The sequence below is a fragment of the Oryzias latipes genome, chromosome 5 (genome assembly GCF_053564925.1).
Source record: "Oryzias latipes strain Hd-rR chromosome 5, Olatipes_Hd-rR_3.1".
In the NCBI taxonomy this organism is placed as follows: domain Eukaryota; kingdom Metazoa; phylum Chordata; class Actinopteri; order Beloniformes; family Adrianichthyidae; genus Oryzias; species Oryzias latipes.
The window spans coordinates 28026382-28041085 of record NC_136241.1 but is presented as its reverse complement, the minus strand read 5'-3'; the positions used below and the strand labels follow the sequence as shown (position 1 = coordinate 28041085).

General features: G+C 43.7%; 1 protein-coding gene across 1 annotated transcript; it reads right to left on the bottom strand.

Annotated features, from left to right (window-relative positions):
* Positions 1-3875: 3875 nt before the first annotated feature.
* Positions 3876-11711, bottom strand: acad9 (acyl-CoA dehydrogenase family, member 9). Its single transcript, XM_004069065.4, has 18 exons — positions 11454-11711; positions 10994-11087; positions 10820-10921; positions 8986-9092; positions 8744-8844; positions 8187-8265; positions 7932-8103; positions 7789-7862; positions 7636-7711; positions 7495-7565; positions 7302-7421; positions 7095-7223; positions 5917-5996; positions 5711-5837; positions 5554-5631; positions 5312-5440; positions 4644-4716; positions 3876-4442 (listed from the first exon to the last, which is right to left on the bottom strand). The coding sequence occupies exons 1-18, from the start codon at positions 11622-11624 to the stop codon at positions 4342-4344; spliced, it is 1884 nt and encodes a 627-aa protein (XP_004069113.1). The 5' UTR covers positions 11625-11711; the 3' UTR covers positions 3876-4341.
* Between the last annotated feature and the right edge of the window lie 2993 nt (positions 11712-14704).

The following is a 14704-nucleotide window of genomic DNA, read 5'->3' as shown; positions in this document are numbered from 1 at the left end:
CAAATGGGCGGGGCCTGTCCACACACACACTCAAAAGTTACAAACACACCTGTTGGCTCCAAAAGTGTTCACACACAAACAAGTTCAGGTTTTGAGGGCAGTGGCTGCCACCATCTGTATAGGAATTCAGCAAAGCAAACACCAGCTCCCAGAAAGGAACAATATTACTTTTGTCAGGGAAGGAGAGAAACCACAAGCACAGCGCAAGACCTCAACTGGGCTGCTAGCCTCAGCTCGTGACTGGAGATTACAGGTGGACCTGGGGAGAAAGCTGAAGTTTCCAGAGCAAATTGCAGAGACTTCCCTCAGGCCAGACCTGGTTTTAACATCAGACGCCACAAAGCAAGTGGTGCTGCTAGAACTTACAGTACCCTGGGAAGATCGGATGTGCGAGGCTAACGAGGGGAAGAGGACCAGATACTTGAACTGGTGGAGGCCTTTAGGATGAGTGGCTGGAGGGCACATTGTGAGCCATTTGAAGTGGGCTGCAGGGGTTTCCCAGGGCAATCCCTGCACTGAGTACTCAAGCTCCTGGGTATTCGAGGGTTGCAGGAGAGAAAAGCCACCAAAACCATCAGTGAGGCAGCAGAAAGAGCTTCTAGGTGGCTGTGGATCAAAAGGGCAGATTTGTGGTGTAGCGCTCCTCGGACACAAGCTGGGGACTGATCACCCCAGGCTAGGTCGCCCAGGTGAGGGTGTATGATGATCTAAGACCCAAAACACCCCGAGACCCTGGGTTCATCACTGAGGATGTGTCCGAGCTGCACCAGTTGGTGTATTTAGTTACACATGGACATACTACCGCTAACATAGTACAGGGCGACAGTGGCTCAGGTGGTTGAGCGGGTCGTCCAATGATCGAAGGGTTGGCGGTTCAATCCCCGCTCCCACCAGCCAAAATGTCGTTGTGTCCTTGGGTAAGACACTTCACCCTCCGTGGCTCCACTGGTGTGTGAATGTGTATGAATGTCCCGGTGATGGTCAGAGGGGCCATAGGCGCGAAATGGCAGCCACGCCTCTGTCAGTCTGCCCCAGGGCAGCTGTGGCTACAACCGTAGCTTACCATCACCAAGTATGAATGAGGAGTGAATGAATAATGGACACAATGTAAGCGCTTTGGGTGTCTTGAAAAGCGCAGATAAATCCAATCCATTATTATTATTAACATTCACACACGCTTACTTATGCATTCAGACTAACACGTGTGAAACATTTCATTCAGTCACGCAAACTGTTTGCGCAAAAGTGAGATAGCACCTGTGCTCAAGTCAGTGTTTATGTTCTTCTGGGGTGGATGATGGAACGTAAAAAGAGGGAGAGAACCCAGCCGCCCCCCTACCAAGGGCCCCACTGCAGCAGCAGCGGCAGCCGGGACCCCCCAACACCCGCACAGTACAGAAGATAGAGAAGCACCTCCTGCCGGGCAACCACATCCGCCACCCCGAGCAGGGCCAGCGGGACCGCCACAGCGGCCCCCAATGCCAGAGAGCAGGGGGGCGCAGGGGGTAGAGAGTGCAAGCACCAGCCCACCCTGTAGAGCAGCCTCCCCAGCGCACCCAGGGGGCACAACGAGGGGCCCGCCTCAGGGGGGCACCCCAAGCCCCAGACAGGCGGCCCACCACCTCCCAGGAGTCCTGAGCATCCCTCCGCCCCAGGAACGAGGCAGGGCCCCCCAGGGAAGACCCGCCCCCACGCTCCAGGCAGCCCCCCCCAGGCCACGGTCAGTCCAGGAGAGAGCAAGGCAGGGAGCGGCCACCCCGCCCGGGAGAAGAATGCCCAAGAGGATCAAGGGTCCCCAAGGGGTGCTATAAATATGGCCCGACCAGGCTTACCCGCAGTTGGAAAATACGAAGAAGGCCGGCGCCCAGGGGCCAGGACCAGAACCCATGCCACTGGGACACGGACACCCCCGGCTCAGATGTGATATGATCCCCGGCTCCCGGTCTTGCCAGAGAGCTCAGGGATTCCTCTCCCTGCGTGGAGAGAGGGCCGCCGGGCCCAGGAAGCCAGCACCCCAAGGACAGGGCCGCCGTGACAGAGGGCCCCGGTTCCCTCCACCAGGGTTAGGCCGGGGGACAGAAGATCAGAACTCTCTAACAATCAACTCTAGGCCGCAGCTGCGCTGCGCGCTCCCGTCATAGAGACGGTATGCAAGAAGGAAGGCGGGGGATGGGGGGGACTTTATGAGATCATAAATAAATTATAGATGTTTATGAATGGATTGAGGTTTTTTGGATGATTTTTACTGTTGGTGTTACACACAATTAGGGAAATGCCAAATAATTTTGGAGTAATCCCATTCATGAGTTCTATGATTTAGTTTTTAATGTTTTTTAAGACCTCAAAATGATATCCACAATAACAGTTTTTTTTTTTTAGATCCAATGCTTCTGATCTGTTTCACAAAGACACACACAGGACGTCACACACCAAGAAATGAACTGATTGATAAAAATGATGGAGGACTCCATCTCTAAAAAATTATAAGAGCAAAGAAAACAGAAAGACATGATTTCTTTTTCTTATTAATATTTCCAGGCTTTGTTTATTTTGTTTTGCGTGTTCATATTTGTATATTTTTGAGAGAATATATTTTTATGGAGAGCAAAATATTATACGTTATTAAAGGTTTAACTTGAGTTATTCTGGAGTTATGTTCCTGTCTGTTTTTAATTCATATTTATGTTCAATGATTTACGTTTTAAATGTTTAAAAGGTGTAAAAGTTTAGCTTTAGTATGTTCAGTAAATGTTTATGTTCTTCGGCCCAAAACCTAAAGCGTGTTACAAGTCTAGAAAATTCATGCATTTTTGTGTAAAATGACCAAATAAAAGATAGGGAACACAGGGGTGGGGGGTGGGGTGTTACTCGCCCAGGGAGTAAGTTAGTATAGAATAGAATAGAATATCATTATTTCTATAGCACTTTTCCCAGAACGAATCACAAAGTGCTTTAAAGAAAGCATAAAATCCTCTAAAAACACAAAAAGTAATAAAATACAATAATAATAATAATAAAACAAAACACAGTAAAACGTAGAAAAACAAGGACTAAAATTAACTAAAAGCTCTCCTGAATAAAAACTTCTTGACCTGAGATTTAAAACACACAAGGAGTCGATATTGACGCAACAACAGAGGGAGGGAGTTCCAAAGATGAGGAGCAACAGCTTGAAATGACAGCTCTCCTCTAGTTAGTGTAGAACCACCACTGGTTACTACTAAAGGGTATTTCAGGCCGGGTGTGTATTTGAAAGTTGTTTTAGCTTTGGATATTAATTAATTTTAGGCACTATGTTATGCATTTCCCTGTAAAGGCAAATAAATGAACGAATAAAACATTTAACAAGTTGCAGCTGGTTCTGTTTGTGCGTGTTGACTCAACAAGTAAAGGTTTGTGTCACACCTCACTCCTACAAACACCTGACGGAGCTAAATACAAATTTGTGCTAAATTCACCTGGAGTAATTGCTAATGTAGTATTAGTAATGAACTGTTTTACGGTTGTAATATATGAAAGCATATGTGTCTCATAATTCAAAATAAAGGTCAATACCAGAAATGCTTTTTCATTTAAACAGGTTAAAACCACATTTGCTGGCAGACAAATAGATGCATTAAGGGGAGAGACTGTTAAGAAAGGGATGATGGGATATCACCAGAGGCTTCCTTCCGTGCTTACAGTCCCGCCCACAACTCAGACCTCCTATCGTGCTACACAAAATATGTCCAAGAAAATGAGAGGTTTTTCATTTTGCTTAAAAACTGCATAAAGACCATTGGGGACAATTTACAACAGATCAAAAATATGAGTGGGACTTTAAATGATCCAGAAGCCTAAGTAGGGTCATTCACAGAGAATTTTGCTCTCAAATGTACAATTAAAAAATTCTTTAATGTTACATCATTTGAATCATACATTAAGTTACAATATTAAATCCATCTACAGATGTGAGAACCCTTTAGACGGTATGAATGCTTCGTTAGCTTGATGATGGGATTTTTTTTCTTTCCTTGTATAGCTCATGATGCTGGCTGTGGACTGGTGTTTTATCAGGCAGGATTGAGCAGAGATCCAATTAGATTTTTCTTGTACAAACATAAGGACACTCAAAGCTGTCCAATATTTAAGAGTTCATTAGAAATCTGTTCCATCCTCAAACTTCTCAATTTAGGGCACAAAAGGTTACAGACACTTGGGTCAGATTGATGGCTTTTTCTTGTTCCCAAACTCTGATCCATGTTAAAAACAGCTCGTCCACTGAATCATAGTAAAACAGTCATGTATGAAGAGCATCTGGGTGCAGATGGAGTGAAACAGCAGCTCTGCGGTGCAGGAACTTCAGAACGTCCTCTCCAGGGGGTGGGAGCAGATGTAGGCTCTGTTCTGCAGGACGTTCTGGGCGATCTTCTTGATGTTGGCGTCATTGTTCTCCGGAGAGTCTGGAATAGATTTACATGGGAGTTACAGAAAGCACTCTCACTTCTGGAGTGTGAGGTTCACGTCTGCGGTGAGCTCGGCATGAAACAAACATCAGAAGAAGAGGGAACAGAGAGGAGCCAGGGGTGGAGGAAAACCCACAACACATGGGAGTCTTTTACAGCTGGGGCCTGTTCTCAATTACAGCTTCATGTTTGACTCACGTTTCTCCAGCTGAACCATCCAGTAGTTGTTTTTGAAATAGGCGTCGCTGCAAAAAGTGTTTGCGAGGAGCACCTGGAAAACAAACAAAGCAGCAGAGTGAAAATGGAGAGAAAGGCAAAGTCTGCAGCTGCATGACAGCAAAGATTCTCAGAAGCAGGCGAGGAGATCAGAGGTCTGCAGGTGAGGACACTTCAGGACGGGCTGGCATGGTCTCCATGGTGCCTCCTCCCTGACACACAAACATCTGCTGACTTTCAACACTCACAACTCCCTAAATTCGGGTTTCTTACCCACAGCACCCCCTAGTGTCCACCTCAATAATAGTTACTGAGCACAAATACTTTTAGGTTCAGTTTATTTGTTAAAGCACTACCCAGAAGACTATTATAATCTATTTTTTTCCAGATCATTCCACAAAGACCAGATTGTAAAACTGTAGTTTAAGAACTCTGAACACCAGGTTAATGGAAGACTCTTCAGTGTAATCCTCAATCACCAAGTAATCTCACAGCTTCATTCTAGAGCAGGTTTTCTGCACAGTGAATCAGTTGTCTCACAGTTCCACACAGTTCTCTGAGCATGCCCAGTGGGGGTTAGCTCCACTAGCTTCCTATGATCCTGTGTGGAAAGTAGTTTGCTTCTAACTCTGCGTTTGTGGTGTGCATACCTCGTGGTCGTGGTTCCTGAGGCCGATGCTGATGGAGCGGCTGGCTCTGGAAAGGACGGCGGTCATGGCATATAGGTTGATCATCACATCTGCAACTTTCTTCAGGATGAGCTGCTCGTCCACGATAGTCTGAGGAAAAATGAATCCAGATCAGTCACGTCATGGCTCAAAGCTTCAGCAGAAACCCTCATCCCTGCAGAGCAGATTAAACCCTTGAAAGGCTTCATTTAGATCAGTGTTACCTTTCCATATCTGTACAGCAGACCCTCCACTGTTGTTCCAAAAAGGTGGACGTTCTGCTCAAATTTCTTTGCACTTTCCTTCAAACAAAAAGCAAAAATGACAGAGGAGTGGATGGACTGCAAGATCACACCAACATGCCACAGGGGGAGACTTTACCTCCAGGCTGGGGTGCACCACACCGTCCTTCCCCGTCAGACCCAAGTCCACGGAGCCTCCATAGAAGTTCCTCATTTTCTTACCAAACATGCCCATGACCGTACCGATGTTTCCTTTCTTCATCTCCCTGCAGACAAAAAGCAGGGCTGGAGCTGCGTTCGTTTCTGATGGCTGCAGTTTCTGCACCCATCGGTTAGAAGACGTACTTGATTTTCCCTGTGAGGACTTTGCCGGCGTGCTGCATCCCTGTGAGGGCGACGTACATCCTCAGGATCTCGTTCGTGCCCTGCAGACACACACAGAAAGATAAGAAGGACCAGCCTGCTCTGTGTGGAAGTATGTGTCAAATAAAGCAACATAAAAAGAGAAAACTACATATGATGATGTAAACAGCTGAAACTTCGCTGACAGATGAGGAGATTGCAGTCTTGATGGGGAAACACTTTTGAGGCATTTATTAATAATTTCCACTTTATCGCACCAGATGTCAACGACATCCCTACAGCTGATGATTCCTGCTGATGACATGCGCCTGACGTCTTCAGCTGGGGGAAGCGGAGCCACTACAATCCAGTGACCCACAGTTTCAAGCACAGATGTAGTTTACATGTAACTGAAGAAACAAGGTCTGAATTCCCTCACTACTCACTATATGGTGCGTTAGCATTTTGTATTACAAAATAATAATTCAAAATCCTAGAAATTTCCCAGAAGTCTCTGTGAAAACTAGTGGGCATTGTTGCATTAAAACTAGGGCTCTAGTCCTGCACTATATCATATTTTATGGGTTAGGGAGAAGTGAGGAAATTCAGACATAGCCTAGGTGTTTGACATGTTTTGCTGAATATTTGAGACATCAAAACTAATACTGGTAGTTCCCAGTTTGGTTTTTACTGTGTGGTCTCTTGCACGATCTCCATCAGCTTCACAGCACTGAGAGCTTAATTGCATTAATAGTCATTGCATAAGAACCTAATGACTGATAGAAAATGCCTGTTAAAAGTGGTGATAAAATGTTCGTGTGATTCATGACTGAATTGCTGTAATATTTTATTTTTTTGTCGCCAAATGTCTAATTTAGCAGTCCTTGTACAGGTTTGCTCACTGCGCACGGAAGCAATGTCTCCAGCATATATTTTTCCTACACCAGTGTTTACATTAAGCTTTGTAAATGGCGATGTCCACCTGCGTTCCTTAACTTTTTTGCGTGTAGAAACTGACATAAATAAGGCTTCTGGTCAGCTCTGAGGCCCCAGTTTCTCCTGAGATTCGGGGAAATCCTGATGTTCAGCTTGGACAGTTTTTAGTACAGGACACCCAGAGGCTGCACTGATCGGATCCTGAACAGTGACACCTGCATACTGCAGCCCTGCCTCATCTTTACCTCAAAGATGGGTAGGATGCGGCAGTCCCTGACGAAGCGCTCATACGGGTAGTTCTTGGTGTAACCCAGACCTCCGAGGACCTGCAGAGCCTCGCTGACGCAGATCCAGCCTCCCTCTGAGCTGAACACCTGCGCGGCACAGAGACATCAGGGTGGGGCTCAAGCCTAGCACGAAATAGAGCACAGGAGGGGGGAGGCTGCATCTACCTTGACCATGGCAGCTTCCAGAGAACAATCTGGAACTCCAGGTCTATCCATCATTCCTGCAGTCAGGTAAGCCATGCTCTCCATCACAAAGGCATTGATGGCCATCAAGGCAAACTTCTCCTGCAGAAACACATGAGGACTTTTTAGCTTGGGTGTTAGCTGCTTTATTACAGTGAGGAGGCTGACAGCATACCTGGATCAGGCCAAACTCACTAAGGCTTTTGTTAAACTGCTTCCTGGTGGCGGCGTACTCAGAGGCCATCTCTGCGGAGAGAATATATAGAAATGCAGAGACTTCGAAAAGCACCACAACCTTCAGAGAATATCTGCTTACCGATCAGCTTTTTGATCATTCCGGCACAGGAGCTGCCCATGCTGAACCTTCCAGAGTTCAGGATGTTCATGGCGATCTGTTCATCACAAAGCTCCCATTAATGACCGACAAACACCTTCAACTGGTCAGGCTGCAGAGCAGGGCACAGTTTACCTTGAATCCTCCTCCAATCTCACCAATTACATTCTCCACCGGCACCGGCACATTGTCAAAGGACACCTCACAAGCTGGAAGTAGAACCAAAGCTCAGCTTCACAGACCCGACAAAGCTTGGAGTCCAACTCCGCCCCACTTACTGTTGGATCCCCGGATGCCCAGCTTGTCCTCTGGCTTGCCGCTGGTTATCCCCCCAAAAGCCCTCTCAACAATAAAGGCTGAGATTTTGTCTTTTTTGACTCCGTCCACCTCCACCTCAGTGCGAGCGAACACTGTCATGATGTCCGCCATCCCTCCGTTTGAGATCCAGAACTGACAGACAAAAGAGGAAGCTCAACACACCTACATGTAAAAAAAACAAACACGTGCACCCATGTGAGCGTCCACCGTCTCACCTTGGAACCGTTGATCAGGTAATGTTTTCCATCTTCAGACAGGGTAGCTCGAGTCTGAATGGAGGCCGCATCACTCCCACTGTAACACCAGATAACAGTCAGCCACGTGCACACAAACGTGCACTGTCATGTGCACAGACAATTCAGTGTTCTATTCCCTGAGTGCATAAAACTGTAATGTTTGTTTTGGGAAATTCAGACATGAAAAAAATTGTTTAAACTTTTATTTTGAAAATTTAAGTTAAAATGATGTTAATCGTTTGATCCAGACTCTTCCTAACAGGGTGACAAAGAAAAAATAGAAAGACGCTAAAGTGTTTTGTTGTAGAGGAAAGATTATTAAGATATACGACTACTTTCCTTCGAAATAAAAGCCTGTGTACTTTCAGTGAGATAAAAAGATGTGTGTGGGGGGGGGGGGGGGGGGGGGGGGGCTGTGTGTACATGCATTCTCTCTGTTACTGCTGGCAGATATTCCCGTGCTCCATCACCTCTTTGCTGTCGGGCTGTGAGCAGAAACACGAATGAAGCTCCACAGAAAGGTTGGATGCTTTTACCTCCCAGGCTCTGTCAGGCAGAAGGCTGCCACGTGCTCTCCTGATGCCAGCTTGGGTAGATACTTCTTCTTCTGAGCCTCCGTTCCCGCCAACAGAATGCCCTGAAATTCCGGTCAACAAAGTCAGAGAGTTTCCAGCAGTAGTCCGGGGTTGCTCAGTAGAATCCCAGGGAGCTCAGACATGTCATCTTAACGTCTGAAAAGGCATTTGGGTGAAACTTTGCTTCAGAGCTGCACCTTCACCTTCAATCCGATGGCTTGATGAGCAGCCAGAGTCACAGCGATGGAACCATCTAAGGCGATGATCTCGTTCAGACGGGCGTAGGTGGTGTTGGACAATCCCAGACCACCTAAAGGGAAGGAATACAGCACGGACGTGTAAACATCAGGAGTTCAGAGAAATTCCAATGGCTGTACTGAACAGGACAAACCTGTTACCTTTGTGTAACTACACCATTTAATTCACATTCAAATTTATTTATAGAACACTTTTCCTGCTAGCCAACACCTAAAAGTGCTTTACATAAAATTAAGAAATAATAAAAATACTAGTAAAAATACTAACCATAATTGAAAAAAAAACACACATTCTACAAAAACATCCAATTAAATCAAATCAAAACATAAGGAAATATGAAAAAAAAACAAAATAAAGAAAAGCTAAATAGATGAATTTTGAGTTTTTTTTAAAAAAAAAACTCCACAGTGGGTGAAGCCCTCAAATTCTGAGGCAGGCCTCTCCACAGGCTTCGCCGAGGAATTTTGTTCAGACCTGTGGAACCCAGCTGACCTACACCTGACCACCTGAGGGCTCTGGGAGGGTAAAACACTAAATGCAATCAGGACAGAAATGAAGGTCCAATTACATTAAGACTGTTAAAGACTAACAAAAGAATCTTAAGATTGATCCTAAAGGTAACTGGGAGCCAGTGCAAAGAAGTAATGTGCTTTTTCTTTTGTGGTCCATGAAGCTGAGTTCTGAACAATCTGCAGCTGATTAATAGCATTTTTCTTATTTGGCAGAAAGAACGAGATTACAATGATCTATTCTAGATGTTATAATATTTCATCCTGGTGCAGGTCAAGAATTTTGTGTCCTTAGACAACTTTTTGGTCTTGGTCATAGTAGAGTTTGGAGAGTGACTGTTTGAGGTTGTGGACAGGTGTCTTTTATGGAGATAAGTTCAAACAGTTGCCACTAATACAGGTAAAGAGTGGAGGACAGAGGATCCTCTTACAGAAGAAATTGCAGGTCTGTGAGAGCCAGAAATCTTGCTTGTTTTTAGGTGACCAAATACTTCTTTACCACCATAATTTGCAAATAAATTCTTTAGAAAATCAGACAATGTGATTTTCTGGATTTTCTTTCTCATTTTGTCTCTCAAAGTTGATGTAAAACAATGAAGAAAATTACAGGCTTCCCTCATCTTTTTAAGTGGGAGGACTTGTGCAATTGGTGACTGATTCATTACTTTATTGCCCCACTGTAACTATGAATGTTTATGCCATGTCTCCTGATGACATCACCAAGCGGAAGCAAGGTTAAAAAGTGTGGGACCAAGGACGGAGCCTTGTGGCACACCACGTCATACTTTGGCTGTCAGGTGACAATAAAATCTTTTCCTGTGAGGGAATATTCAAACCAGCTAAAGACTTCCAGTAATTCCAGCCATGTGATGTAGTCCGTTTAAAAGAATTGAGTGATCAATTGTGTCAAAGGTTACGCAGGTCCAACAAAAGTAAAATTGAAGGGGTTTTTTTATGTCAACATTGGACTCGAGATCATTTATGACCTTGACAGCCAATGACTGTCCATCAATTAAAAAAAGGTTGAAGAAAGAGTCAAGTTACTTGTGACTTCCTGCAGCTGACAGATGATGTGTGGAGGAACAGATTTTGGAGTTTGTCAGTTCACAAACAAGAACTGTTCTTCGACTGTCTATGCTGGTGTAAACATTTGGCCCCTGAAGATGACTCTTGTGTGGGTAGAGCTACAAGCTCCCCCCAGCTGTTTTCATTGTGGCTTTTCCGAAAGATCCCGTCAGGTGTGCACTCAAACGCCACGCTGCGCTCTCACCGTACTCCTCTGGAACCATGATGCCGAACAGGCCCAGCTCCTTCAGGCCCTTCATAGTCTCCGCGGGGATCCGGGCTTCCTGATCGATCATCGCCGAGTCAACTGAGGACATTTACCAATTAAAAATCTGGCAGACGCCAGGGTTTAACGTTCAGAGCAGTGGCAGCGTCTTACCCTCCTCACTGAAAAACTTCTCCACTGGAGCAACAAACTGATTCAGCTCCTCCAGCTCCTCATTACTGATTTCTGGATAAGGGAAGACCTCAGCCTGGGGAACAGAACACCAAGTAACGTTAAAGTAAAAGCACAGATGAGGTTCAATTGCTTCCAGACCAGGAGCTTCGACATAAACATTGGAGAAAGCCTCTCTTTCAGCAGCAGCTTAGGGTAGGTCAGACAGAAACATCCAGAGCTCCACTTCTGCTGCAGAAGACATGTCTGCAGCCAGGAACAAAGAATTTTGCCGTCTAACTTAAACTTGGCTTCCTGGTAGATCATTTTCTTGAGAAAGAAAATGACACTCATCATCAGCAGAGACCCAAACAGAACCACAGACGTGTCTGGACAGAGCCACAGGACAGCAGACCCACCGAATACAGTTTTTCAACTAAACCCAACCAACCCGCCCTCTTACTTTGTTGACTTGACCCAGGAACAGGTCTTTGGCGTACGCCAGGCTTCTGCTGTGAGTTTTAAAGCTCCTGCGGGGTTGGACGTGCCGGGGAAGAAGGGTCCGTTTGGCGGGAAGACCAAGCAGCTGCTGACCCGCAGAACCGAACCTGGACCAGACTACGAACCGACTCATATTGTTCTCTGACGGTGACAGTACATGAACGAGTTATGGAACTGTGTACAGCACCTTTCACCCGTTTCTGGCTCATATTGATGACGTAAATACTTAGAGTCGGGAGGCGTTCACGGACCCTCGAAAAAAGCACTTTCTCTCAAAAGAGGTAAACGTGAAAAGAAAATATAAAATTCCCTGGTGTTCATTACACAAACACATACAGATTATAGTGGTTCATTGGGAAGATAAATGTTTTACTTATTTTTGAAGAAATTTCTGACTCATCATTTGGTAATAACGTTATGTTGGATCAGTCAAACAGTCATGGAATTGTGAAAAAGGATTGTTAATTTCATTTTCTTTATAAAACCAAATTAAGCAGAGACATTTGTGCTGTGAAACAAAGCAAGACATCTTTATTCTTGTTTTAGCTTTCTTTAGCCTTACTAACATTATGGAAATATAATTTTCAAGTTGTTTTGAATCAGTCCCCATCTCTGCTGCTGTTGACACTGAAGCTATTGTGTGGAACAGTTTAAAACTGCAGTTAAAGATATTTAAAAAAAAAAATTTTTATTTAACCTTTATTTAACCAGGAAAGTCCCTTTGAGATTAAAACCCCATTTTGTTGTGTATATATGTGTGTGTATTGACTCCATAGTTTTTCGTTTTTCTTTATATATTGCTCCTTGTACCTGTACTGCTGCTGCAACAAGGAAATTTCCACATTGTGGGACTAATAAAGGAATATCTTTCTTTTCTTTCTTTCTTTTCCAAGGGGCAGCACATTTCAATACAAAAAATACAAAAACACAAACCCCATTAAAACCACATACATCATAAAAAGCAGTTGCACATTCTGTTTCAGTCTCTGATGCTTTGAGCTTGTTCTTAAAAACATTTAAAGATACCAGTTCAGTTAGTTTCCAGTCTTTCTGCAGCATATTCCAATTAAAAGGAGCAGAGTGGACAAAGGCTTTTGACCCCAGCTCTGTGCGGGCAAATGGAACAGAAAGCAACAACTGGTCTTTGTGATTAAAGAACAAATGTAGGGAGGCAGTAATCCAAGCAAGGCCTTGTAAATAAAAGTGTACCAATGTCCATGCCTCCTAGTGGCCAGAGAAGGCCACTGTACTCTTGTATACAGGTCACAATGATGCGTCATCGATCTACAGTTGGTAATGAACCTCAGGGAAGCGTGATACATGGTGTCAACCTTTTTGAGAGATGAAGATGAGGCATTCATATACAGAATATCACCATAATTCAGCACAGATAGAAAAGTTGCAGCAACAATTTTTGTTTACTTTAAATCTGCTGTCAAGATACAAATAATTGTATCATCAAGACAAATAAGGCAGCAATAATTTTATTACACCGAATTAATTTATTTAAAACATTTTTCAATGTACAAACACAATGATCTAATCTATAACCCCAGCATTTATTTTATGCAATTTTATGTGGATTTCTGTGTCCAACACCCAAAAATGTTTTACTATTTACATTTTTTATTTCAAACAGCTGCATGTGTTTAGAGGGACTTCAGAACTGAATTAGTATGCATTATTAGGCTCATGTTTTTTGATTGAAAGGTGGCAATCATTGCAGCTTTTTATGTAAACTCTGGGCGAAAAAGCTTTACTTTAGCAATTTGGTGTTTAAGTCAAATAAGGCCTTTAGATAAAACCTTAAAACTGAATTGTGCACCAGTCTGCAACACAACCCTGACTTAAAAAGATGAATAAATGAGAAGAAGAGACACAAAAACTGAATGCAGTTGACATGGCAGCAGACTGACAGATCAGAGTAAAGTTCAACTGAGTCTGAAGAAGCTAAAAATTAAAGGCATGTGGTTCTCTATTTATTTTATTTCAACATGCCATGTTACAGTCCCGCTCCTCAATGCAGAAAATAGACTCAAACTTGGAAAAGTTCAGCTGATGTTTGTTGTTTCAGGATAAAGATGGCATGAATGAGTCTAACTTATCTAAATCTACAACTATATGTAGTTGTAGATTTAGATAAGTTAATTCTTCTCTAAGAGTTCTGGTAAATCGCCTGTCCGTCCTGGGGGAGGATCCCTCCTTCATGTGGGCACCCCTGAGGTTTCTTAGTTTTTTCCGGAATCCGTTTTTTTTAGGAGTTTTTCCTTACCGCGAAGGGGGGTCTAAGGGCAGGGATGCCAGTATAGCTTAGTCAGTTTGTTAGTTCATTTTAGTATTTTCCTATTGAACTCTTTGTATTCCTGATCCTTTTGAGTTCATGTTTTACTTCGAAGCCCATCGAGACGACTGTTGTTGTGATTTTGGGCTATACAAATAAAATTGAATTGAATTGAATTGAAGCCACAGAGCTGCTGCAGTCAGATGAGTCAGTGTTTGCTGAAGCAGAGGCAGCTGAAGTTGTTTGATATTCTGGACTTTGTATGTTTGAACAAGCTGGAGGCTGACACACAGCAGCTTTTTCTATCTGGTGATGTTTTGTTGCTCATTCAACCCTCAAAAGCACAAATGGACTCATGTTCTGGTGATCACTTCCAGATCTTCTCCTGCCTTTACAGCTCCTCTCCAGACAGAGTGAAGCCTTTTTCTGCAACATCTATGTTCTTTATGGATTCCTCTGCATAGAATTAAAAACAAGTTTGAAAACAAAGTTTTTAATTTCCAGTTCTTTAGTCGTTCTGTTTTATTACAAAAGTACAATAATTACATTTTACCTGAACAGGAATGGGAACACTCATTCCAGAAATTAATTTTAGCTCAATAGTTGTTAAAACCCCCTCCAATCATCATTTGATCTATTTTAAAAGCATTCCCAGTGATCTTTTAATTAGGATTATGTCGCTTTTAACCCAATTAATGAAAAACTGTCATTTTTTTAGGATATTTTCTGTAGAGCAGCAGTAGTTCATTAGAAATTCGCCTCTGAGTTGTGGGTGAAACTGTTAGTGCGGAAAAAGTCTTCACCCATTTCCCATGATCCATCTGTTTACACCTTCTCCAGATAACTTGCGGTCCTTATTTCCCTACTCTGACATTACCGGTGTAACAAATATTGCCAGCAATATTGGAACAATCCAGCCGTACAGCTTCAAG

What these genes read in the sequence shown, in the direction of transcription:
- acad9 (XM_004069065.4), bottom strand. Translation starts at nt 11,624, where the DNA reads ATGAGTCGGTTCGTAGTCTGGTCCAGGTTCGGTTCTGCGGGTCAGCAG. An exon ending in GTCCTCACAGGGAAAATCAA is followed by an intron (nt 5,838 to 5,916) that starts GTACGTCTTCTA and finishes TTTTGTCTGCAG; the next exon opens with GGAGATGAAGAAAGGAAACA. An exon ending in TGGTGCACCCCAGCCTGGAG is followed by an intron (nt 5,632 to 5,710) that starts GTAAAGTCTCCC and finishes TTTTGTTTGAAG; the next exon opens with GAAAGTGCAAAGAAATTTGA.